General features: G+C 39.9%; 1 protein-coding gene across 1 annotated transcript in view; it reads right to left on the bottom strand.

The window, feature by feature from the left end:
* The window catches only part of DIAPH2 (diaphanous related formin 2), a 358,680-nt gene that overhangs the window by 97,445 nt on the left and 233,977 nt on the right, over nucleotides 1–27,258 (bottom strand). The window contains exon 26 of the mRNA XM_079962400.1: nucleotides 17,913–18,048. Within this exon, the coding sequence (XP_079818526.1) occupies nucleotides 17,913–18,048 (136 nt within the window). The remainder of the gene's footprint in view (nucleotides 1–17,912; nucleotides 18,049–27,258) is intronic.

Consider the following 27,258-nt stretch of genomic DNA (forward strand, 5'->3'; position numbering starts at 1 on the left):
AGCTGCTCCAACTTTCCAGTATACATGCAGCTGAAGCTATAAAAAAATCAGGGAGAATGAGTGATCTCACTAACAGGAATAGTTCAAATGCCGTACTGATAAAGGTTTGGGTTGGATGTGGGTGATCTGGCCAGAGCAGAGAAAGATAGAATACCTGAGAACATGGAGCACAGCAGCAAAAAAAACCAAGCCTCAAGTGCTTGTGTTGAATGTGCCGTTGAGGAACACTTCAAAATGGCAGTCCTGCCCAAAGTTTATTGAGGGAAACAACAACTCTGTCCAGCCCTGCCGCAGCCATGAACCACACAGAAAAACCTCTATCAACTAAACTAAGCAGCTAGAAGGAATGCCCTGGGCATAAAGTGCCCCTGCCCTGTGAGGGAAGAGGAGAAAAAGAAAAAGAAAAAAGAGAAGGACAACCTGAGGGAAACATTCAGTCACACCAAATCACTTACAACCCAAACAAAGAATCTAAACTAAAAGGATGAACACTTTTTACTATCAGTAAAAAGAAAACTTTTTTGCTCAAGCATACGATCAAGAAAACAAGCTTCTACCAAGCACTGCTCAGAACAAACCTGCAAACAGGTAACCCCTCCCCCTAGACAGGAGGACAGTAGAAGAAAGGACCCTACTGGCCATCACTAGTGGGAAGTGTCATCCCAATCAGAGAAATTTCCTCCATCTGAATCCAGCAAAAAAACTTTGTTATGATTGCTTTTAGTGCATAACCAATAGCCCTCCAACTGTGAGGCTGCCTGAAGACATAACAGAAAGGTACAACCATCGTCTGATCCCAGTGCAATAACTCCCATTGCTTTGACAAGTTTTCAGGTTGGCTTCAGTTTCTTCAGTATGCTTGCTTAACAATCCAGCCTAGTTAACTTCAAGTATTTCTGCTGTTTTGTACATTGCTCTGATCCATGAAATCTGAAGAGGAATATGAAATGATTCAAAACTGAAGGTGATGGGAGGAATTTAAGCACAATTCCTTTAAGCTTAATATCATCGACCATTTGGATATGGGTTGTTGAAGTTTCCATTTGAAAGCTGCTTAAGTGTAGCTTTTGTACGGCATTAATTTATCACACGATCATAGAATTGTAGAGTTGGAAGGGACTGTACTAGTCCAACCCCCTGTAATGCAGGAAATTCAGCTAAATCATACATGAAGGATGGCCACTGAACCTCTGAAAAGGGAACTGGAGACTACTTAGAGACAAAATTGATGCAGAGCTGGACGATGAAATGACAAAATTGGAGAAAGCACATGGTGAAATGAAAATGCCTTTCATACAAGGGCTGGAGGGGAAGGGGAAGATTAAACCATAATTGGTCATCTGGATCTAGCATTGATGTAATTGATTGGGGGGGGGGGAAGCTTTGGGAAAACTTAAGTCCTGCCTTTCTTCAGTTCTAACAGAAAGCATTTGACATACTAATTGGAGTGAATTCAGAGAATGATGCTACTAAATTCATGGTACTCTCTCTGGAAAAAGAGTGGAAGAAATGTAAATGTAAAGTCCTGGAGGAGGAGATTAGAATACTAGGGTAAACACAATAGGAAATGGAAACAAGAAAGGAAATGGAATTTGAACATATGGAACTGGGTGAGAATTAAAGGATATGTAACAATAAAAGAATTGTGGAATATTATTCCAATATGTGATCACAATGGAGAGATTTTAACATGGACATGGATGGAAGAATGTACTATTACTTGGTATGGTGGTGGGAGTTAAAGGAGAAAAAGTTGGTATTAAAGAAAAAAACATGGTTGACATATACCAATAATAAAACAATTCAGGAACGCCTCTTGGAAGAAATGAACGATTTTGAGATGCTGTGACTTTTACATTAATTTTCTATATCTTATTCTATAATGAAGAACTTTAATAAAACCCTTACAAACTGAAAGCTGTCTTTTGCATCATCCTAATTTGTGGGGGCGGGACACGGGTGGCGCTGTGGGTTAAACCACAGAGCCTAGGACTTGCTGATCAGAAGGTCGGCGGTTCGAATCCCCGTGACGGGGTGAGCTCCCGTTGCTCGGTCCCTGCTCCTGCCAACCTAGCAGTTCAAAAGCACGCCAAAGTGCAAGTAGATAAATAGGTACCGCTCCTGTGGGAAGGTAAACGGCGTTTCCGTGTGCTGCTCTGGTTCGCCAGAAGTGGTCTAGTCATGCTGGCCACATGATCCGGAAGCTGTCTGCGGACAAACGCTGGCTCCCTCAGCCTATAGAACGAGATGAGCGCGCAACCCCAGAGTTGGTCACGACTGGACCTAATGGTCAGGGGTCCCTTTACCTTTACCTTTAATTTGTGGGGATGATTTTAGAATAGTTCCTCACCACTCTAGAAAACTGCAGAAGTAGGGAAATGGTGAATTATGGTATGTACAGTTTGGTAAATGGCTGCCTATATTTGCCCCATGCGAAAACACTCCTGAAGGTAGAAGATCGCTCTTTTGCTAATGCTATGAGCTGCTGCTTCAGCAGAATAAATTCACAAGAGAAAGACATGACAGTCTTAAAAGACTGATAATCTGTGCTCAGAATCTGTTGCTGCAATTTATATTTCTTTCCTCACAAATGGTAGCTGGGAATGAAATAATGTTGAATTACTCCATTCCATCTTAAAAAAAAAAAATACATGAAAATGTAATATTCATTTAAGTGTACTTTTCATACTAACAACCAGTCCTCTGCAAAGTGATTTTCTATTTAATGCCTCAAATGTCTTTTGGTATAATTTAGAAGCAAAGGGGAAAAATGGACTGAGGGCTAAATGCTAGAAGCACTTTTATAAGCTAGTTGCGTCACCACTAAACCTTGCTGCTAAATGTTGTTCTCTTAAAGTGGCATTTCCCAGTTCACAGCTACGCAACTCAGCCAATTTAGATATGTAAAAGACTGCTCTGCTACGCACCCAGTGATAGTTTTTAGCAATTTGTACAAGAACGGAACAAGCTGTTAAAGGTGGAGACCCAGGATAGTGCTCATCAGGCACACTAGGCTACCAAACCTAGTTTGGAAGATGTAACAGGGTTTAGTGAGTTGGGAGTCTGTGGCAGAGAGCAGTGGGATGAGGGAGGCCAAGATGAATTAGGCTGGTGAAGAAGCATAGTGTCTCCCCTTCCTGTTGCAGTAAGCTCCCTCCCCCTTTGTCTTACAGAATCAGAAGAGGGATAAAAGGGGGAGGGGGTTGGCTGCACACAAGCACAGTTTCCAATTGTTTGGAAAAAGCCCTGAGGAAGTAGGGACTTTCAGGCTTCACAATTGATTTTCCTGGATGAAGACAACCAGGAATAAGCTGCTCTCTTCATTAGCAATGGCATTCTATAAAGTTTGTGGGGATTGTGTTTTTGCCAATAAACTCCATCTTTGAACTGTGTGATCACTGACCAGCACGCTCCTGTGACATATATGTACTTCTTGACTATTTCTGTTATGTAAATATTTTCATGTTCTAAGCCACCTCCAGCATTGTTTTAATAATGATAATGATGATGATGATGATGATGATGATGATAATAATAATAATAATAATAATAATTATTATTATTATTATTATTATTATTATTTATTATTTATACCTCCGTGAATCTGGCTGAGTTTCCCCAGCCACTCTGGGCAGCTCCCAGTCGAGTGTTAAAAACAATACAGCATTCAATATTAAAAACTTCCCTAAACAGGGCTGCCTTCAGATGTCTTTTAAAGATAGGAAAGCTGCTTATTTCCTTCACATCTGAAGGGAGGGTGTTCCACAGGGTGAGAGCCACTACCAATAAGGTCCTCTGTCTGGTTCCCTGTAACCTCACTTCTCGCAATGAGGGAACCACCAGAAGGCCCTCGGCACTGGATCTCAGTGTCCGGGCTGAATGATGGGGGTAGAGATGCTCCTTCAGGTATACAGGACTGAGGCCGTTTAGGGCTTTAAAGGTCAGCACCAACACCAATGGAAACATACTGGGAGCCAATGCAGATCTCTCAGGACCGGTGTTATGTGGTTCCGGCAGCCACTCCCAGTCACCAGTCTAGCTGCCACATTCTGGATTAATTGTAGTTTCTGGTCACCTTCAAAGGTAGCCCCACATAGAGCGCATTGCAGTAGTCCAAGCGGGAGATAACTAGAGCATGCACCACTCTGGCGAGACAGTCCGCGGGCAAGTAGGGTCTCAGGTAGGGTGGAGCTGGTAGACAGCTGCCCTGGACACAGAATTAACCTGCGCCTCCATGGACAGCTGTGAGTCCAAAATGACTCCCAGGCTGCACACCTGGTCCTTCAGGGGCACAGTTACCCCATTCAGGACCAGGGAGTCCCCCACACCCACCCGCCTCCTGTCCCCCAAAAAGTACTTCTGGCTTGTCAGGATTCAACCTCAATCTGTTAGCCGCCATCCATCCTTCAACTGCCTCCAGACACTCACACAGGACCTTCACCGCCTTCACTGGTTCTGATTTAAAAGAAAGGTAGAGCTGGGTATCATCTGCATACCCAAACCCCCTTGATGATCTCTCCCAGCGGCTTCATATAGATATTAAAAAGCATGGGGGAGAGGATGGAACCCTGAGGCACCCCACAAGTGACAACCCAGGGGTCTGAACACTCATCTCCCAACACCACTTTCTGAACACGGCCCAGGAGGAAGGAGCAGAACCACTGTATAACAGTGCCCCCAGCTCCCAGCCCCTCTAGACGGTCCAGAAGAAAGTTATGGTTGATGGTGTCAAAGGTCACTGAGAGATCCAGCAGAACTAGGAAACAGCTCTCGTCTTTGTCCCTAGCTCGCCGGAGATCATCAACCAGCGCGACCAAGGCAGTTTCAGTCCCATGGTGAGGCCTGAATCTTGATTGGAAGGTATACAAATGGTCAACATCCTCCAGGCGTGCTTGGAGTTGATAAGCAACCACCCGCTCAATCACCTTGCCCAAGAATGGTAGACTTGAGACTGGGCTATAGTTGGCCATATTGGCCAGGTCTAAAGATGTTTTTTTAAGAAGTGGTTTAATGACCACCTCTTTCAGCAGGTCTGGGAAGGCTCCCTCGCAGAGGGAAGCATTCACCACCCCACAGAGCCCATCCCCCAGCCCTTCCCGGCTTCTTTTTATTAGCCAGGATGGGCAAGGATCAAGGAGACAGTTGGTCGGTTTCACTAGTCCAAGCAGCCTGTCCACATCCTTGGAGGTAACAGATTGGAATTGATCCCATGTAACATGACTAGACAGGACTCCAGCACTCTCCCGCCCTGACCCTGCTCCCACGGTGGCGTCTACCTCCTTCCGAATTTGAGTGACTTTATCTGCAAAAAAACTTTGCAAAAGCATTGCAGGAGATTTTTGGGAGCCCAACCAAGCCCCAGTGACAAAGGTGGTTCCGATAGATTGCGAACCACCTGAAAGAGTCTCCTGTTGCTGTTTTCTGCAGATGCAATAGAGGCGGTGAAGAAAGTCTTCTGTCGCCATTGCCACTTGGTAGGCTCAATGTTGAGCTCTAGCCCGTGTCTGGTTTGATTCAGAATGAGTTTTCCACCACCAGAAACTATAGAAATATACAAATATTATGGTGATCGGCTTTCATTATGCAAGTGCTAATGCCTGCACCACCTATACTCATGCAGCAGGAAGTAACCCCTCCCACCATGCCAAAGCAAGAAAGAGGGAGCACCCCACCCTGTCATGGCTGTGCTGGAACCACTGCTTTCTGCGATTCTAGGAGGGGACAGTTTCAGCTCTGAGGGCCAACTGGAGGTTCCCTCACTATGAGATGTGAGGTTACAGGGAACCAGGCAGGGGGCTTTTTTGGTAGTCTCACCTGCCCTGTGGAACACCTTCCCATCAGATGTCAATAAAATAAATAACTATCTGACTTTTAGAATACATCTGAAGGCAGCCCTGTTTGGGGAAGTTTCTAATGTTTAATGTTTTACTATGTTTGATGTTTTAATTTGTTGGAAGCCATCCAGAGTGGCTGGGGCAACCAAGTCAGATGGGTGGCATATAAATAATAAGTTGTTGAAATTAATCCTCAACAAATGTAGCTGCTGAGGTAACCCTTATCATTCAGTTCTCAAGGCACAATTATGAATGCTTCCTTGATAAATGCCACCACCAAAACCTCAGATAAGCATCTGTGTTCAATGCAAATGTCTTATGATCTCCTTTGCAGTTAAGCCTGAAAGTATTATGATTGCTATTTGACAAGTGATAAGTGAAAAGGCCTCTTAATTCAGTAACTCAGTCAAAATCAGCAGTAAGTATTACAGTGAAACTATATAAATATATTATTTTACAAGCTCCTATTTTTATGTAGTATCCAGTCTTTCACTAAAATCCAAAAGTGTTAGCTCTTTCTTCCTAGAATACTAAGTCTTTTAATTCAAGCAGTAGGAATGAGGAAAAGAAAGCTGGCTAAGGCATATTGCAAGGCTCATTGACTTAAATAACTTCTTGCCAAAATTTTACTGTTCTTCAACACAGGGGACACTTAGGGTCTCTGCAGGAAACCTTTAATGGGCCATCTTGAAGAACAATATATGTGAGCAAATGTGCCATCATACTTTTGGTATATCTAAAAAGGTAAAGGTAAGGCACCCCTGACAGTTAAGTACAGTCGCGAACAACTCTGGGGTTGCGGCGCTCATCTTTCTTTACTGGCCGAGGGAGCCAATGTTTATCTGCAGACAGTTTTTCTGGGTCATGTAGCCAGCATGACTAAGCCGCTTCTGGCGAAACCAGAGCAGCGCACAGAAACGCTGTTTGCCTTCCTGCCGGAGCAGTACCTATTTATCTACTTGCACTTTGACGTGCTTTCGAACTGCTAGGTTGGCAGGAGCCGGGACCGAGCAATGGGAGCTCACCCCGTTGTGGGGATTCAAACCGCTGGCCTTCTGATCGGCAAGCCCTAGGCTCAGTGGTTTAGACCACAGTACCACCTGCATCCCTAGGCTTGGTATATCTAAGGTATACTAATTATATTTTTTCATAATACAGAGAGGAACACACCGCACAGTCAACATTAACATAGTGCATTCACACCCCTGCAACTACTATATTCTTGAAGTCCTTAAATGTCTTCAGACCAGGACTCATCTTTAATTCCAATCTGCAACAGAGACTTCAAAAAACCTTAAAATATTTGTCTTTTTGTTTTACTCCTTTCATCCCTCTTCCCTTAAAAAAAAAAAGCTAACAGGTTTCACCTGGTGATTCTTAGACAATGGATCCAGATTTACCAGCTGAAAGACAATGCTGTGGTCCAATAAGAAATGGTATGTGTGTGTACACACACACACACAAACACTGGCAGGGAGAGGGAAGCACCTTCACTGGCCCAGTAGATCAGCTACCCTTGTGTCCAAAGGTGTGACATAATAAATAAATTCATATCCTACCTTTTACCCAAGGATCTCTAGGTGGCATATATGGTTCTCTTCCTCCTCCTTTAATCAACTATGTGAGGTAAGTTAGGCTGAGAGACTGTGACTGGTGCAAGGTCACCCAGTGACTTTCATGGCTGAACAGGGATTTAGCACCAGCCTTCCAGGTCTAATTACTACTAACCACTACTGGGCATGAAACTGTACTCATAATCTCTTCAAGCTTTTAAAATATATATCCTTAACCATTCATTTGGATTTTGTGTGCAAAGGTAGGCCAGTTAAGTGGTATGAAATTTTTAGGCAGAATATAGAATTAACCAAAATATTGCAGAAACTGTAATTTTTAACCCATCTATTAACACTTTTTACGCTTGCATCCCAAATTGAATGCTGTCCATTATACTTCTTATACTGTACCTTATCTGCTTCTCTTTTTCAAGATGATAATGACAACAGCATGCATTGGCACCGAAAAAAATGACATCACCATCCAACAGCTACTAGCCTTGGGCTACATTTAATTTGACACCTGGTAAGTACTTCTGAAAAATCCCCCAAATGACTTTAAATACACTGGGAAAGCATTGCTATTTTTAGAAAATGGCAATCTGTCCTAATTTTGTTCATACACTTTTCTTAACAACTTTACAAAGTTTGGTATGAACAAGACTGAGCTAGTACTAGAGCATTACTTTGCATTACATTTTGTGTGTGTGTATGTGTGTGTGTGTGTATGTGTACACATTTAAATGGTAGGAAGGTTAAAAGTGATTTGTAGTTTTTGGGATTTGTCATCTCCTTTCAGGAAGCCATTTCATGGTCAAGTATTCCTGTACTCCATACCCACAAAGAAAATGCTTCATCTACAAGGGATCATCTTTAGGGCCTTATGAAATCATTTGGTTGTACTCTTTGTTTGTACTCTTTTCTACAGGCTTCCATCGCATTCTTGTACCATTTCTTGATTAGGGTCTTGACATAATTGCCCAAATAGATGGAAGCAATGGATAGTCTCGCAGTAGCTTCTTAATTATGTACTACATGACACTAGCAAGTCATCTGTAGCCTTCAGCAAAGCTGTTCAGCACTACTGTACCAAGTTAGCTACTTGTAAGCAGTGGTTTTTTTTGGGGGGGGGCGCAGGTGTATGCATACCCCTAAACATTATGTGAATCTAAGTTTGGCCTCATAAATGGGCAGTATTTCAATATGAGTAGGAAAATGAGAGTACCCCTAAACATTTTTAAAGAAAAAAAAGCACTGATTATAAACCTAGTACAGTACAAAGATGGTAACTACTGGTAATTGGGTGCAGTTACAGTGAAGAAGATACTACCTGCCTATAACATTAATAACTACTACAAGTAAACTTTTAAGTGGCTAGCACATAGATTACAGTCATCTAAAACCACCACTTGCCACAGTTTCATTGCTAACTAAATGTATCCTGAATGCTAAATAAAAAACCTTCAGAACCAGGTTTTCTAGTAAGCATTTTTCTCCAAAAACAGTGAATAATACTCACTTTTTAATTAAAACACAGCAAGTTGTGCCAGTGCAAATAAGTGAAGCTATACCTCGCATCAGTTTGTAAAAGAAGGTGAATAATTAGCAGATTGCTTATGATACGTCTATGATCAGGTTAACATATTGAGAAAGAGTTGGCAAGATACAGATATGGTTCATTTTTAAAGAAATGAACATTTTTTTCAGAATTAAAATATGTTTTCCTGATTAAAAAATGCTTAATTTAAATGTTCAGCATTATCTCAAATGGATCTTTCAGAACTGACCTAGGTTCTTCTTTTTTTCAACCATGCAGAACACAAATACATTGGTATAAAACAGAAATAGAAGTTGGGATATATGAATGTGGAGAACAATTGAAGGTGACAATGTATGCGGAGTACTGTATGCAAAAATGATCATTCAAAAGTAATTAAACTGTAATATAATTAAAACAACATAAAAAGCAACTATACTAAAATAGCTAATAATTTAAAGAATAGTATGGAAATTATACAAAGGTCAGATGCAAAGTCCAGGAATGATAGAAACCTATCAGAAAAACTAATGCTGAAAGGTAGCATGTTTTATATAAAAAATAAAACTTTAAATATAAGAAAATAGGCATCAGGATTCATCAAGACATTCAGTGACATGCTATACCCCAAATCCTGCCTTAATGAGAAATTTATTTTGCTTCTCAGCCTTGCTCTTTATCTCTTGCCATGCTGATAATACATAACTCAGTGGGTCAGCAAACTTTTTCAGTAGGGGGCCAGTCCACTGTCCCTCAGACCAGCAGGGGGCCGGACTATATTTTTTTGGGGGGGAAGAATGAATTCCTATGCCCCACAAATAACCCAGAGATGCCTTTTAAATAAAAATAAAAGGACACATTCTACTCATGTAAAACCAGAATGATTCCCGGACCGTCTGCTGGCTGGATTTAGAAGGCGATTGGGCTGGATCCGGCCCCTGGGCCTTAGTTTGCCAACCCATGCAATAGAGAGTTCTGGTTTGTTTGTTTTATTCCAACTGCACCATTACTAGACTGCATTTGATTACAACAAAACCATCATGTGTTTCTGTTGGTGGTAATTTTTCTTCAATCACCCGAGAGCTTGTGGTTGAAAGGGTGTACTGTACCTTTACTGTAAGTCTTTATGTGTCTAATTCAACAAAAGAGTCCAATTGGTTTCCTGTTTTTATGCGGAAAATTGTGGGGGGGCATGTTATTTCTCCCTGCAATTTCCCTGCCAAATGACTGAGTAGTGAAGGGCAAACCCTGTTGTCCAATTCTAAACAGCTGTGGGAGCTTGTCTCATCTAGTTTCATAATCTAATACAGATTCTGAGAGATAGCCAATTTGTTTTCAGAAATATGTTTGTATTACATCTATATTATAGTCCAACAAACTTAAGAAAAACAAGCTAATCATCACAGTGCTTGCATCCTTTTAGTGTTACTTGCCTGATCTTCCTGCAAAGACTACTATGCCCCCATTAAATAACTTGAGGAACAGACTGGATACTGGAACTCACACTGGGTCACCATGCTTGCTTTTCTGTGCATAATTTCATTATCATACTTACAATGACATAAGAAAGGCTAGTTTCATCACGGACCCCTTTAAAACCTTGGGATTACTGTCTAAGAACAGACTTCCCTTTCATATCTGTGCCTTTTAGAACAACAGCCTCCATTGAGACTAGGGCACCATAGAGAATGTGTGTTCAGTCATCTTTGCCAATTATTTTGTTTTTGGGGCTTCAGGACCAATATCCTTTGTATGATCTTGATTTCTTCTGATTCCGAGAGCTCTGTGGCTTATCCTCTCTTAACCCTGCAGGAGCACACTGAGAAAACAGCCGCTTTAAAGCACTATTGGCAGCAATAAGAACAAAGCTGCTGCATGCACACCCTCTAAAAGAGATTAGATTATTTTCATGCAACCCTAAACTTAGTGTCTCTCCTAGCAATGTTTAGATTAGCAATGTTTTACACCAAATGTGAAAAGCCCTTAAGGACCACTTTACATGGGTTCATTGTGATTCTTGAAATAACAGGATATTATTATTTATGACCATGTCTGGGAAATGGGCAGCTTGAATCCTGCAGCATCACAGGGGTGAACTGGATTTCCAGTGGCACACAATATTCCCGTCTCGTTAGGTAAACTGCCTTAATGCCCAGGAATGGCAGCCACAAAAAAGCTAACCAAAACTTATTTTGCATGGTATATAACAGGGGTGTCTAATTCCCAGTTCAGGAATCTGATCTGGTCCCCAAGGATTGTTTTTTTCCTAGAACCCGCTGATGTTGGCTGCAAAGGCACCTAGCTAGGATGGGCAAAGCTCAGTCCCCTATTGGAGATGCAAAGTGTCCCCTCTCCCCAGCCAGCAGATTGCTCATTTGATGAGCAGAGAGAAATTTACAGCCCCCCACTCAGCTGATCTGCATGAATTAGTTGAGGAGGGATGCATGCCTGTGTGTATGCCCAAGGCTCTATATGCCTTTTGTGTGAGGGCTCGGTATGCAAGAGTGTGTACTGGACACACCGTTATACTGCCACAGTTGCCACTAGCATGCAGGCATGGAGAATTGGCCATGGTTAAATGTAGCCCTCATGACAAAAAATAAAGCAAAAAAACAACAACACAAAACCAAAAAATCCTGCTATATAACCTTTGGACTGTGTTTACCCTTCAAAAACACATTGAAAATCATTCTTTGAACTTTGGATAGCATTACAGTAACAAAGGAATAATTCATTTGTTTCTTTAAAAAATATAACTAGCTTTTAGCATACGTATAAAGGTAAAGGGACCCCTGACCATTAGGTCCAGTCACGCATGACTCTGGGGTTGCGGCGCTCATCTCACTTTACTGGCCAAGGGAGCTGGCGTACAGCTTCCAGGTCATGTGGCCAGCATGACTAAGCTGCTTCTGGCGAACCAGAGCAGCACACAGAAACGCCGTTTGCCTTCCTGCCACAGCGGTACCTATTTATGTCCTTGCACTTTGACGTGCGTTCGAACTGCTAGGTTGGCATATAAAGTAGCCAAGTTTATTTGCCTAGTTTTCCTGGAGATTGAAAATAAGATGCAGGCTTGCATTCCTGAAGCATTGTTGTTGTTTGTTTGTTTATACCACTTTGAATTGTTCTTACATCTAGATTTAAGTATTTTCTAGGACTTCAGGGTTACGTTTTGCAATATAAAAGAAGCAGGTGAAAATACCATATTCGTACACTGGAGTGTTTTCAGAAGATATGCAACATCCAAAAAAACTTGCGGAATCCCACCATATTAATTTAGCAGAATTAAAAATAAGAATGGATAATAACATTTCAGGTGCAGGTTTTCATAATGAACACATCTTCTAAAGTAAGTTGAGAAAAATATATCAGTCTACTGCTATACATTGGTAGAGTTCACCACTCTACTTTTATATTATAATAAGCAAATTCCAATGTGGATAAATTAGAATACAGGAATTTTAAATCCATGGATAAAGACTTCCCAATATTTTTCTTTTCTTCGCATAAATAAAACTGATCACACATTCTTACAGCACATAATTCAATAATTAAGGAATCTCTGCTTAAGTAATATAAGGAATTTCTAGACTGATGAAGAGAAAGCTGCAGATATTCTATTAAAAATATCAAATTGATACTATCAATTTGAAATCTACTGAAATCATTGTCAAAAGCTGTAAAGTCTATTTCTTAAATAGAATAAATCTGTGTAGTTGCAAATTGGGATTGTCACTTGTGGCTTTCTCTGTGATACTGCTCAAAGTTCTCATTTCTTCATTTATAGAAAAGTGGTAATGTAAGCCAACAGATGGAATTATTACCTTTCTTTGAGTTTGATGCATTCTGTTTGATGCATTTTTTTTTAAATGAAGCACAACTCTGGCTTGTGTGCCATAAGTGACATTGCAACTTTCTGTCTATTACTGTTTGGTTTACAATGCCACTTTAATGTAAGCTTGCAAAACTTGTGCCCCACTAAACCAAATATATCATGCAAACTCATTTTTTTGCAGTCCCAGACAGGGAGCAAAACCAGGAAGCTTCCTGAGATCCTGATGCAAGTGCCTGTGTTGAAATGTGTGCAAGTATAGCTCAACTCACCTAACAAAGAAGTTTCAAAAAGTGAAGAAAGATACAGCCAACAGATATGTTTTCCCCATTTAGTGAAAGCTCTTTGTGGCATCTTATGGACTTATGAAAGTATTTCTGTGCAGAGAGAGTATCTGGCATTTTACTGTCAAGTTGCATGGGAAGAAAGGGAGGTGAACATGAAACAGGTGTCCCAGGATGCCTTCAGGAGCTGATGAGAAGCTCTCTCAAGAGCACTCTGAATGAAAGCTAAGCAGACAGAAATAAGCAAAGGGACTTAACTTGCAGTGGAGCATCTGTACTATAAAGTGTGTGGAAGTAACACCTATGGTTCAATAAAGATGCAATCTACTGCTTCCTTACCTTCCTTCAAAGGTACTTGCTACAATGCATTTCCCTACTCCTAACCTAGATTATTTCCAGACTATTTTCATGTGTAAAAATATTCACTTTATACGTGTGTGTGTGTGTGTGTGTGAGAGAGAGAGAGAGAGAGAGAGAGCAAATGACAAGGCTTTACAAGTTGTACATGATCCTGTATAAGATCACAAAATTGCACAAAACCTAAAAAACATTTAAGGCTAATTCCACACACAGAAATGGAACCATCAGATACTCACACACCAACCTGTGCAATCCAGACTAACATGTGCCACATGAAGAGAGAAACTACTGCAAGGAGTGCCTACAGAGCAATTGCTCAAGTGAAGGCAAGGTTAGGGGGCACAAAGCAATGTTGTGTCCATAATGTTTCTATGCCTGCTATACTGTTCTCTCTCAGTTGTTCTTCTTGAAGGACACAGTCCAACGTGCCACTTATCAGTTGAAGAACACATTTGTGAAATGCTCTCCCCAGGGAGGCTAAAGATATATAATGAAGGCGCCAGAAGAAAACATTTATCTTTAACCAACCCTTTGTCTGACTGAACATTCCATGACCTTTTAATGGAGGTGGGCATTATTCATTTGTTTTGCTTTTGTTTTATTGTGTAGTTTGCATTTTCATTTTGTATTTTTATGTTTGGATGTGATCTTCAGTTAAAGGATGGTATACAAATTTTATTAATAATGATAATAATACCAAATTGTGTTTCTGTGACAGCCAACACTATACCCCGCCTATGGAGTCCATTTGGTGCATTCTGCTACTAATAATCAGGTGTAAAGTAGAGAAGTATAGAGAAAACAGGTGATGTCTAGGAATCTTAGAATCAGATAATTATTTACAAACGGCTTAGGTGCATGGTAAAACTAAAGTTTATGCTGTGAACATTGTCTCTTCTATCTTCTAATGCTGTGGTAATGGGGTGTATCAGTTGTATGCATCCGTAAGTGGAAGGCAATACTGACAAATTTAGCTATAACTAGGGTTTCTTTCCCTAGTTCACTGGACTGTTAAAAAGGCATGAATACGTTGCATTCATTGTGTAAAGGGCTATCAGGGCCAGCCCAGTACATTTTGGCACCCGTGGCAAACCACAAAATGACTCCCTCCCTCCCCCACTCCCCGCCAGAGAACAATGAGTGAGTGAAGATTGAGATCATGAATGGGGTTGGGTAAAGATTTACACTGGGAACAAGGGTGGGAAAAAAGCATCAGCACCTCCTATTCACCAAGAAGCCACTGTAAAGATGGCATGAGAGGGGGGTTGCCAAGGAGGCATGGATTCAGCCTCCAAGGAATGCTGTTGATGCCACTGTGGCGGTGGCAGCAGGCAATTCATTCCTGGGAGGCTGGATCTGCTGTACCTGTGAATCCTGTTGCCTCATGGGTGGGCCAACCTTGAGTACAGGGAAGCTATTAGCAATAATGTCATTGTTAATATTAATATATATATATGAGTTTATTAAGTGACTTGTGATTCAGCTTTTGGGATTCAAATGTTTTTTCAAAAGTAAAGTACCTTGACATCCCAGATAGCTGTCAGCCCCCTGTAATGAACTCCATTCCACTGTCTTCATCTGTGCTAAGGGAATGTTAATATACCTTTCAAAACAATTAAATCAATACTAATTGTGACTGAAGCAGCTCATTCTTCCATTTATCCTTGCACTGCTAGTTAAAAAGTAATTTTAATTGTCATGGTAATCAGATATAATGGAGACATTAAATAACATTTGCATCAAAATTACTGCCATCGAATTTGCTCTTCTTAAAAGGCTATGTATTTATTGTCCCCCCCCACTCCATACACACACACACACACACACAATTGTTATGTATGCTGAGTTACACATATAGTTCACTATAGCAGATATTCAGATCAAATGTGCACTTGTTAACAGGAAGGCTGTTAAAAGTGTTTCAAATTCTTGCCATTATTCAATCCTTTCCCTGGCCATTGGACTGCCAGATGAGATCATTTCTTATATGTCCTTTGACAAAAAGATGCTAACGGGCAATTAACCCCTTTTGAACATAGCACATTATGTAAAGCAACTCAGCTTTACATTACACAAATTTTTTATTAATGCCTCCTTTAGGGTCCAGTGTCAAAAAGTCATGGTGGATATCTAATTGGGACATAGAGATAGATGATAAGCAGTGGAATACTCTATGGAAAAAGCCTCCATACAGGTCTTTGTCAGCTCAAACTTTCTTTAATGTTAGTACATGGCTGGCACCTTACTCTGCAACAGCTTCTGTTTGTGCACCTAGGTATATCATCAGAGGGGCTGCCACACAGTTGGCACCTATAAGCACATGTGGTAGGATGTCCTAAGATTGAATTTTGGAATAAGGTGTTTTCTGAAATCTCTTTAATAACTAACTAAACTTTTGATGCATCTTTCTACTTGTGCTTTTAAAACTATATATGGAAACAGAACAGGACTTGGAATGTAAGTCACAACAGCAGCCCAGAGCTCCACTGCCAAATCCTGGAAGCTCTTCAATCTTAATAATTTGGATTGCTGATAATCTAGTCTGGCAACTTGTCTGCCTTGAAAATATATTTCATAAACTAAAGGTTTATAAAGGGAGGATCTCAGAATACTGGGTTTTTAAAATTGTTTTTCCTATATGACATGATTTATTTCTTATACGAATATAGCCACTCAATGTCATCTAAGACTTTATATAAACATTGTCCTCAATAAAGATGTAATTCACAGGTGAAGAATACTTTTATTTTTACATATCTCATTTGTAAAAGGGAATCTTTGTATGATTCAATACTTCATTATTCATTTTGTAATCCAGCCAGTAATGCTTTAAGGTTATTTTTTTATTAGTTGTTTTCTTTACTTCTGTTATGTTTGTAGTTTTTAACAAAATCAACAAAATATTAAAAGTGGGGAGAAATTCAAAGTGGAAGTAAAATAAATAGCAAAATTTAAACATGGAAATGGTCCGAATATAGTATCATGGTGCTGTCAGGCACGGAATGTCCAGAGTGACACTGACAAGTTAGTGAAAGTTATGTCAATCAGTCCTACATCTCTCAGGTACTCTTAGGTGTGCACCAAATGAGGCAGTTGCTGCAACAAAGAGCCCCCACACTCGACCTCTGCTTATGTATCTCCCCATTCTGAGCTACGCCTGGGTGTAACCTTTGCTCCTCCCGCTTCAATCTCTTCTGGTTCTGGGAGACAGTGGAGAAGGAAAGGTGGGGGCAAGAGGAGGAGAAGGTGTGAAAGCCCACAGCCCAACCTATCTCTTCCTCCTCAACAGGTAATATAAATTGGGAAGGGTAAAAAACAAGCAAGGGGCTATGCTTTGTGATAGGCATCATACAAACAATAGCTACAGAATTAGAGAAAAGCTTGGGTGCAGCAGCATGTATTCTTTTCTCTTTTTTAGAGCCTTGAATCAAACAGCAAACCACTAGCTCATTTGTGCAATATTAGACTATGAATCTAAGGTGCTGCCTTTCTCTAAAATAGAAAAAAGATACTTTAATGTGCAATGTTTTTATTCCAAAACTCATCTAATTGGTTCAAATTCTGAGAAGTCCTGTTGCCTCAATTCACCCTAATTATAAGGCTTGTTCTACCATTCAACTAATACACCTTGGCATCTTACATAAGATTTGTCAAGAGAGAAATGTTGTTATTTTTGCTAGAACTGAATCCTGTCAGATTTGCTCACTGGGTAGAAAAGACAAGTCACAGTCACACACTGAGCATTTTTATGTGTTTTATGATTGGGATGGATTAAGCTCTGCCTCACAACAGAACTGAAATGATCACAGAAGGGAGAACAGCAAACTGCAGGGTGAAGTAATCTCTCGTTCAATCTAATTCATATTTGTGTCATCTCTCTTCTCCGTTTCAGGAACCCAAAGGGATGGAAAATAAAGCATGCATTTCAGCTGTCTTTTGGAACTCTGCAAAGCACAGATATTAGGGGCCTATTGATTCTTCCTCTCCTTTCCTTCCTGCGCCCATTCTCACAGAATGCTGATGTACACATTATAGTGTCATTTCAACTAACCAGAAATCTTAACGTAAGGTTTTCTTTATCATATCCAATTGTCAATCTGTAGTGAGGCTTGCAGCTGAACCAGCTCTTGAAAGAGCACTGCTGAGAGCGCATCCATTTATAATGGGAAACCTTCAAACTACAGAAGAGAGATGTTAACTGCTGCACACCCACTATTATAAAGATGTTTGTAGAATAAAAAATTAAAACACTGCAGTGATTTTTAGAACAAGTAAATCCATTTAAAAACACACACATTTAACTGTACCAAAGGAAAACAAGTCAATAACTCAATACAAAATGCTTTGGAAAAGACTGTAAGAAATGGCAGTGGAAGAAAGAACAAAAAAACTAGACATGGAGAAGATGCCTGGACATGCTATCTCTTTCTGCACTTTAATGCAGCAATTAAGTCTTTTGTACAACTGAGAGTGGTCTTAACCAGATCGGATCTATTACAAATGCTTACTTACCTTTATTCATGTCAATCAGTTGCTTCTTCTTCTGTTGCCGCTCCAGTTTCTCACGTTCTGCTTTCTCTTTTGCTAGCTTGGCTCTCTTAATTTTCTCCTCCATCTCTCTTCTCTTGTTATTTTCCTTCAGTGCCTCCTGCATTAGGAAAGTGAAACACAGTGTTTTTCCATTACTTATGCACAGCAAATTGAGAAAACCTTGTTTGTGTATAGACCTGAGTTGTATTTTAGTTGCCTGGAGAAAGATCATGTCGCCTTTGAAGGTGCCAGGTGAATAACAGTTTTCTAACTAACAATAAAAAAAAACACCCCTTCAAGTCTTTGTGCCTTTCAGTCTGAAAATTTTTTGACATACAAGCCTATCCAGAACAGAAATTCAGAGTAATGGAAAATAAATGCCTATGTTACAAAATTATTAATGGATGACACCTTGAGCAAGTGAACAAGTCCCCCATCAAGTACAGATAAACTTCAAAGTGAAGTTCAGAAATACATTGTGCCCACTCAACCAACAGACACTTGGTATTACGGTAATCTACTATGGCATACCTCCAAAGGAAACAAAAGAACATGTAGCAGTCCATACATGCCTAAGAAAATGTACAACTTCTGTATCCTGACTATGGTTTCAATATAGCAGAAACATGGAAATATCTTCCTAATGCAAATTTCTTTATTTGGAAACTTACATTTGATGAAGTTTTAAATCAACAAAAACATTGCTAGTCTTTTCAAATGAGTTGTAACCACTACCAACCAGTTTTCTTTTGGAATGTGTCTAACTAGTGCACATCACAAACAATAATTTGAAATGAAAAGACAACTAATAAGTTTAATATGTACAAAACCATCTTTGGGGATATAGCAGGCAATTATGACCAGACACATGTGTGGTTGTTGTTGGGTTTTTTTTGGGGGGGGGGGGTTGCTCTTAGGTCCTGGAATTAAACCTTTTAAAATACACATAAAGGTTCTTATGGTCTGGATCACACCAAATGGCCGGTTTCCACTCTTGCACTGCAATTTTTGATCTTAACAAACCATAGTTTTCTGTTTCATCCACAGTGGTACAACAATGTTGATGCCATAGCTTGCCTTGTTTGATTTGCCAAATAAGAAATTGTAGCACAACAGGAAAGAAGGGAAGAGGAAAAGTGAACATATAAGCTGAGGTTTAAGCCTACTTATGCACATAATATGTTACACTAGTGGCCAAAATTGTGGAAACCTTTTGGAGAAAGTGTATTTCTGAGGTTTGATGGCTCATAACACCACTTTGTTTTGAAGTAATACCATAAAATTATACATCAATGGAAAGATAATCTAATGAAGAATATAATGCAACAAAGTTTGTTCAATTATGTGTATTCTATCAAAAGCTATAGCCAAATAACCAGAAAAATGAGTATTTAGAGAGCCAATCAGGTGTCATCTTGTTTTGGCAATGATGGTTCATAACACCACTTTTATTTGGAGTAAACCTTTTAAATTATTTATCAATGGAAGAACCTAGAACCTTCTATATAGGTGTCATAAAAACACACCTTAAAGGGTAGCTTGTAACACACCAAGGAATGCACTCACAGATATGCCTTCTCAACTTCAGTCAAGTGAAAACTCTACTTCCTACAGGAGTTCTATCTGTGCAGTGAAGCACATGGGGAACTTGGTCAGTATGAAGGTTCTGAGTCCTTCCAAACACCAGCAGTTGGTCACCACTTTAACAATTAAATTTGCTCTTATGTTGTGCCCGTTGGGTGGATATCAAAACTCATTGGTAGGATATTATTATTATTATTATTATTATTATTATTATTATTGCACCTAGTAATAACAACTGTGCCTTTTTAGGTTTTTAAAAATAAACTTCCACAAATGATTCATGTCTTTGGAAATCTCCATAAACTGATATAAGCTACTCTTATACATTAAAACTCACCCTGAATTAGAATGTAATTTAAAAAAAAGTTGTAAGAGAAGTTAGCCAATGCCAGGTCTGCTCATTTGTCAAAGAGGTTTTTGGTTGTCTCATCTAGGACAACTCAGAAATATTTAGTGTCTTTGCTGCTGTAGTGACTGATTTGTCTATAGTGAATCTGACATACTACAGGAACAGAAAAGTCTGTGCTAGAAAAACAGACCACAATGTAGTGTAGTATATAAATTAAGAAGGAAGCCAATTAAATGAAGTAAGCAATTTAACAGTTGGGGGGGGGGGGGAGACACTTGCAAACACATTCCAAATTGTGTCACCTGCCTCTATACTTGTCTATCTAAAGGTGGACAACAGTAAATATAAATGTTAAAATGCCTTGGGGTCAAATCTGTTATGAAAAGTCAGTAATTTCTCTTTTCCTCAACCATTAAATTTAATGGCATATGAATTAAGCCATTTGAATCTCCCTTGATGAGCTTTGTGGACAAACTTACAGGAGGTGAAGTCTAATATTAGGATTCAGAATGTGCTTATAAGACCAATAAAAATGCTAAGCTTTTCCTTACAAAAATAAAATAAAATCCAGATTACCTCTTTATCTGCCTATTTCATTCAAATTATCTTCTCTCTCTAAGGGTAAAAGGCAATGAAAACGAATGCTTCTATTAGCATGGATGTTTATCCTTTAACAAAGTCGGGTGCTACTGAGACCAAGTGCTTTCTCCAAAGCAGAGTTACATTTTGAAGCAACTGAAATTAAATGTATAGTAAATGAATTTATCTCAGAATCTTTTTCCAGGGTAAATAGAAAATCCAAACCTCACAAATAAGATAATATTTTATTATATTTGGGAAATACTGCTAACATGAAAGCTTCAAAACCAGAGGAAGTCCCTCAGGGTGAAGTGTTTAACACAGGTGCTGTTCTGAGATGCTAGTTTTGAATGGGCATAGCCTTCTTGGATATAAATGAGCAAACTGAAATCACCCACATTGCAGTCTGTACTGGCATAGCCCAGCAACTAAACTTACTTTATCTTTAGCTGTTATTTGTCACTGCTCAATGTCCCACCCTTGCATTGTGGTGTTCCTCTTCTGTCGTTAGATGTATTGGTTTTTATGCTTCTGTGCTTTTATGTTTGTACATATTTTATGGGCTAATAGCCGTAAATAAAGAATAAAGATACTTTATCTTTCCCAAATTACTGTTTATTGGTTTTTGCTTTCAAAGTCTCCTGTTAAAAATTCTACTTTCTATCCAGGATGCTAGGTTGAGGGAGATTAGAACCAAGAAAAACAATAACTTTAGAGCAGTTGTTAGGAACCCTTTTTTCATGCAAGAAAAAATAGTAATGAATGAACAGCTAAGTAGACAAGGTTGGTGAGGCTATATCACTGAGTCATTTAGAAAACAATTACATATAATTGGGTAGAAATGAGAAAGGATTAAGTGCACCAAAAATTAGTTGGGAAAAGCATTTGATACCCAAAAGAGGGAATACTTTTATGTGTTATTATAATTTTATCTACTTGCTAAATCACACACACACATACTCCTAACGATTAAAAACAAAACAGAAAAAGATGATAGTAACAAAAGCAGAAGTTACAACAAAAACAAGCTTTAGTTTTTTTGTGTTAAAACTATCTGAGATCTCATGTGAGTTTAGCTGAAGTGAGAAGTATCTCTTTTTCTTGGGAAATTAGTTAGTTGTGGTATTTACTATAGCTGCAACCTACTGAAGTAAGCAGAAAAAAGTCCATGTTCCTCCTTTTCTGTTAGGATTCACATAAATATACCTCTAATATTCAACAGAGTTGGCCTTGTTGCTTTCTAAGAAGAAAAATTAATGGGTTTATCATATACGCTATGTCCTGAGGTTTGATGAGCAAAGCTTTGCAGACCAAGGCAGTTATGGGGAAAAATCTCTGAAGTAAAATATTAAAAATAAGCAGAAAGGAACAGACTGTACACACCTCCTTGTATATTAAATATACAGTCAGGTACTATGCATTATGCACTTATATTAAAGATTTGTTTTACTCCAAAAGGCTTTTCCTTCAAGCTTGCCTAACTCACTCTGTCCCCACACCCTCCTCAAAAAAGCTCAGAATATGTAAGAAGAGGAAAAATGCATTTCCTGTCACTGCTCATTAGTACAATGTACAATGGCTAATAGAAAGTTAATGTGTAACATATGAGGGCCCAGGGTGAAAATTTCTAACCTGTTATTCATCCAGTTCTGGATAGTTTTAGTTTTATTTCACTCCTTTTGCACCTGAATATCCTAGTAATCTCCTTGGAGTTAATTACAAATTCAGATAACTTAGTTTGTTGAGCAACAAGATAAACTAACAACAAAAATACCCCAAGCAAGTAGTATCCAAAGCGGCAGATAAACTGTGTGCTTCCTAGTCAGGGGGCATGAAAAAAAGAGAGACCGACAGACTCTGCTTGCACTGAACCTTCTGGCTTGTGTGGAAACATCACATCTGACATGAAACTTCAGAGAAATGTCAAAAAGGATTATGATTCCTGGCACACCAAGATATTGTGATAAATTCAGCTGGGGAATGAACTTCACTAACTGGCAGGTTGCTGATCTAGAAGCAGCAGTATGGGAAAGCAACTCAGCAAAAGTATTCAATCTGTAATGATCTAAATATGGGCTTTAAGTAAAATGCTGTGTCCTCAGCTCAGGGGTATTCTTAGATCCATTTGAGTCACAAGTGACAAAGAGCACCTGCTACAAACTTCGGCTGATAGCCTTGCAAACTAGCTTGGATGGAAATAGCCAGGCTTTGATAAACTTATGCAATTGGTTGCACATGGGACTGCCTTTGAAAACAGATGCAAATTGCAGCTAGTGCAGAATGCATCAGCTAGATCTTTAACTAGAAGGCATAAACATATAATACCAGTACTGGCCCAACTGTACTGGCTGTCAATTAGTTTCCATGCCTAATTCAACAGCCTTAGACAGCTTGGCACCAGTAAACATAAATGACCATCTTTCCTTATATGAACCTGTCCACATCCTGAGATAATCATCTGAAGCCCTTCTCTGCATGCCACCTTCAAGTAAGGTCTGGAGAGTGGAGAGGACAGTACAGGCCTTCTGTGGAACAGCCCTCTCTTTACTGGATTCTCTATGCATACAGATCCCACCCCAGCACTAACTTGGTCTCCATTAAGGTGGAAGGCAAATGCACTTTTGTTTTCCTGGGCATTTGGGCAGCACCAATGATATGACTGTATAGTTAGATTTGATTTAAAATGTTTAGGTGATTTTGTTGTTGCATTTGTAGTTTAATTGTAAACCCCTTCTGAATTTTATTAGTGAGAAGCAGTGTACAAATTTAATATACCTAAATTTCTGACTTGCATAGTGCTTTTACAACATATACAGCAGAATGATATCCCAGATGAGTAACTGAACGGCACACAAACAACTTTTGGAAGATTTAAGTTATTTGAAGATTTTAAAGAAATGAAAACTTTCAGATGGTTTAGTTTGCAGTTACTTTGTATTATTTATTTAAAAGAAAAAAATACTTTCTTTGCAAGATGGCTCACACACAGGAATCATGCCAGATCAACAGGCTGGAAGATGAAAGGATAGCATTCAGTGTTTTTAGTTATCTTTTTAAAACCTAGCCCAGAGAAAAGTAATGATCAAAAGTAAAGGTTTTCATTCTTTCTGGTAACTTCATTGCAGATTCTTCAGAAATAGTTGTAACTACGCTTTTGAATTATATAGAAAGACCTGCAACTTTCAAATATTTTGCAATGCACATGATGGATTTTCTCGAGTGCTGTGTACTGTTACCTAAATGACTTTCTAGCCATTGATAGAATTATTTATAAAATCATATTTTTCATATGAACTAGTATTACTGAGGACAGAAAGCATCATCAACACCATCCCAACCAAGATGATGATGATGAATTATTATTATTACTTTCTTGGTAGTGAAAGCTAAGGAGACCTGAGAGAAAACAGAAGAGAAAGTGCATCATTGCTGCAAGTTTATTACTGGATGATGGAACATAAGTTGAGTAAGCAGGATACCAACTCTATTGATAAGAAATGTGTGTGGCATGTGCTATGCTTATTGTTATTTATGTACTTATTTATTTACTGCCAATTTCTTTTCCTATACTGTCTTTAAAGGAAAAAGTATTCCCAATACATTTTACATGTGCCCCCACAAATAATAATAATAATAATAATAATAATAATAATTACTACTACTACTACTATTATTACTACTATACCCTGCCATCTGGCAGTGTTTCCCCAGCCACTCTGGGCGGTTCCCAGAAGAATAGTAAAAACATGATAAAACTTCAAACATTTAAAGATTCCCCTAAGCAGGGCTGCTTTCAGATATGTAACATACAATTAATGAAAGCAGCAGTGTAAACATTCCATTTCAATATGAACCAAACATAAAACAGCAAAAACTACTGTTTATAAAATGCAGAATATTACAAATTAAATTAAAAGTGAACTGAAACACACAGGATTTTAAAGCCCATTTAAACATAGCTGGGGAAAGGGTTGGGTGTTTCTCCAATGAAATGGCTTTTTCTAAGGATGGGACGATGAGCATAAAACATCCTTCTGTCTATTGTGCTGGCCAACCTGATGGATCTTTGTGGCAGCTTCATATAGCTGAAGGTAGGTCTTCAAATGACCTTTAAAACCCTAAGTTGCTTGGGATCAGGCTAACCGACACTTTAATTGGACTCAGAAAAACACTAGCAACCAGGGCAGGTGTTACATGCTCTAATTGCTTACCGTATTTTTCGCTCTATAGGACACACCAGACCACAAGACACACCTAGTTTTTAGAGGAGGAAAACCAGAAAAAAAATATTATTTCCCTCCCCCCCCAGCCCCAAAGAGCAGCGGACAGACTGTGCACAGCCTGCTCGCTTCTCCCAGAGCTTCTCGGGGCTGCTGGGGGAAGCCCGGGTTTCCCCCCCAGCCCCAAAGAGCAAAGAAGCCAAGACATAGAGTGGGATCCATTCCGCTGGCTGTCTCGGCTTCCTCTTTAGCTGCGTGCAACTTCTTCAGCCGGGAGAGGCTGCACAAGGCTATGGCAATTCCTCCACCTCCCGCAAAAGTCCACAGGAGCCGCGCACCCTTTAAGGAGCGCACAGCTCCTGCGGGCTTTTCTACAAGGAGAGAGAAGGGACTGACTGGCTGCGTCAGCCCCTTCTCCCTCCTGGGGAAAAGCCTGCAAGAGCTGCACAGAGCTTGTGTGCGGCTCTTGGGGGCTTTTCTTGCCTGCCTCCCCCCTGCATTCGCTCCATAAGACACACACACATTTCCCCTTACTTTTTAGGAGGGGTAAAATGCGTCTTATTGAGTGAAAAATATGGTAGCTCCAAGAACTTGCCAGGTCCCTGCATTCTGCACCAGTTGAAGCTTTAAACAGTACAGTGGTGCCTCGCAAGACGAAAAGAATCCGTTCCGTGATTCTCTTTGTCTAGCGGTTTTTTCGTCTTGCGAAGCAAGCCCATTGACGGCTTAGCGGATTAGCGCTATTAGCGGTTTAGAGGCTTTTAGCGGCTTATCAGCTTAGCGGATAAGCGGCTTAGAAAAAGGGGGGGAAGGGGGGGAAGTCAGAAAAACTCGCAAGACATTTCGTCTTGCGAAGCAAGCCCATAGGGAAATTTGTTTTGTGAAGCGCCTCCAAAACGTAAAACCCTTTCGTCTAGCGGGTTTTTCGTCTTGCGAGGCATTCGTCTTGCGGGGCACCACTGTATTTAAATGCAGCCCTATATACAGCACATTGTAGGTCTACTTTCAAGCAAGGAGTATTGTGCAAACTGCATTCATATCAAGTTGTTATTTATTTCAATGGAAACATGCATGTATCTGTATTGCCTTGACATTATGCTACTTCCAGTCATTCTGCATATATTTACTAATGCAAGCATGTTTACAACTCTTTTTAAAAAGTGAATACATAAAAAACACTGACAGTTGTGGCATTTCACAAATAGAAGGTGATGAGAAAAGTGCATCCCAGTTTAGCCGCCTTCAAATATGCTCCATTTAGTTTTGTAGATCTCTCAAACCAACTAACCCGCTGTGCACGTTTACCATAACCCAACATTTCCTTTGGCTGATGGTTGGAATTCCTAGCACAAAAAGGTGTGCTTAATTAAGTCATTTGATGCAAAGTCACTATTGCAGCCCACTGTCCTCTTCACTTACAAGCAGTCATCTGTAAATCACCCAAACACATTGTGGTGTTTGCCCTCCTAGGTGTGTGACATCATACTGGGTTCATAAGGAAAGGGTTAACTAAGTGTAAAATGACTAACCTATAGGAACCCAAGGGGAGGAGTTAGAGTTGTTAAGAAGTGAGTCTGGAGTTAGAGAAGAGAGAGGGAGGATAAGTCTGTGGGTTGGGCTAGTCTGATGTGAGAGAGTGAGAGAATCTGTTAAGAGGAGTCAGTCAAACAGTTGAGATAATCAGTCAGATGGTATTAGGAAGGTATAGGCTGGTAAAGAAACTAAGGTTAAGAAACTGACAGGAATATTATCTGAGAAACCATAAACTTGTTAATGCTTTTAAAATAAACTTGTTTACCCGAGAGTAATGGGTTGGTGGCAGCGGGAAAGTGAGCACAGTGGTGGCACAGGGATCAATAGACTGTCAAACGTCCGGGGCCCCTGTGTGATTGCCACACACATCTCTCCTGCTCCCTACAAAATGTCACTGCTTTTAATTGAGATTAGGTATGGTATGCAAGTGCCACTTTCATTACTATGCTAATAGAGCTCAAGCTATGCCTGAGCTCCACCCAACTCTCAGATTTTATCTACATTTGTTTGAAGAGATGGTTCCTGCCTTCTTCCTGAATCTTCTTGAGAATTGCCATTGGAGGATTTGTAACATTAACTTTGACAACTTAGACAAGTGTCACTAACTAGGGATTTGGAGAACTTAAAAAAACATTGGATTGTGTGCTCTGTAGTGTTTTCCAATCATAAAGCTAATGTTTCCAACTTGATATCTTCCAGTGGGGAATTTCAGTGAAATGTGCCTCACATTCTTAATCATTCTATTTTTAACACAGTCACCTACTGTATATACTCGAGTATAAGTCAACATTTTCAGCACATTTTTTATGCTGAAAAAGCCCCCCTTGGCTTATACTCGAGGGAGATGGGCAGTGGCGGCGGAGGGACGAGCAGCCCAAAAGGAGCCCTTTCTCGCCTCGACTCCCACCACCGCTGCCTGCCTCTCGCAAGGGCAGGCATAGAAGCCGCAGTTGGGAGAGGTGCTGTGCTGCGCCTCTCCCAACCGCGGCTCCTATGCCTGCTCTTGCGAGCGGCAGAGGCTGCGGCAGAGGAAAAAACAGCCTGAAAGGAACTCTTTCAGGCT

This window comes from Podarcis cretensis, assembly GCF_951804945.1.
Source record: "Podarcis cretensis genome assembly, chromosome: Z".
Lineage (NCBI taxonomy): Eukaryota > Metazoa > Chordata > Lepidosauria > Squamata > Lacertidae > Podarcis > Podarcis cretensis.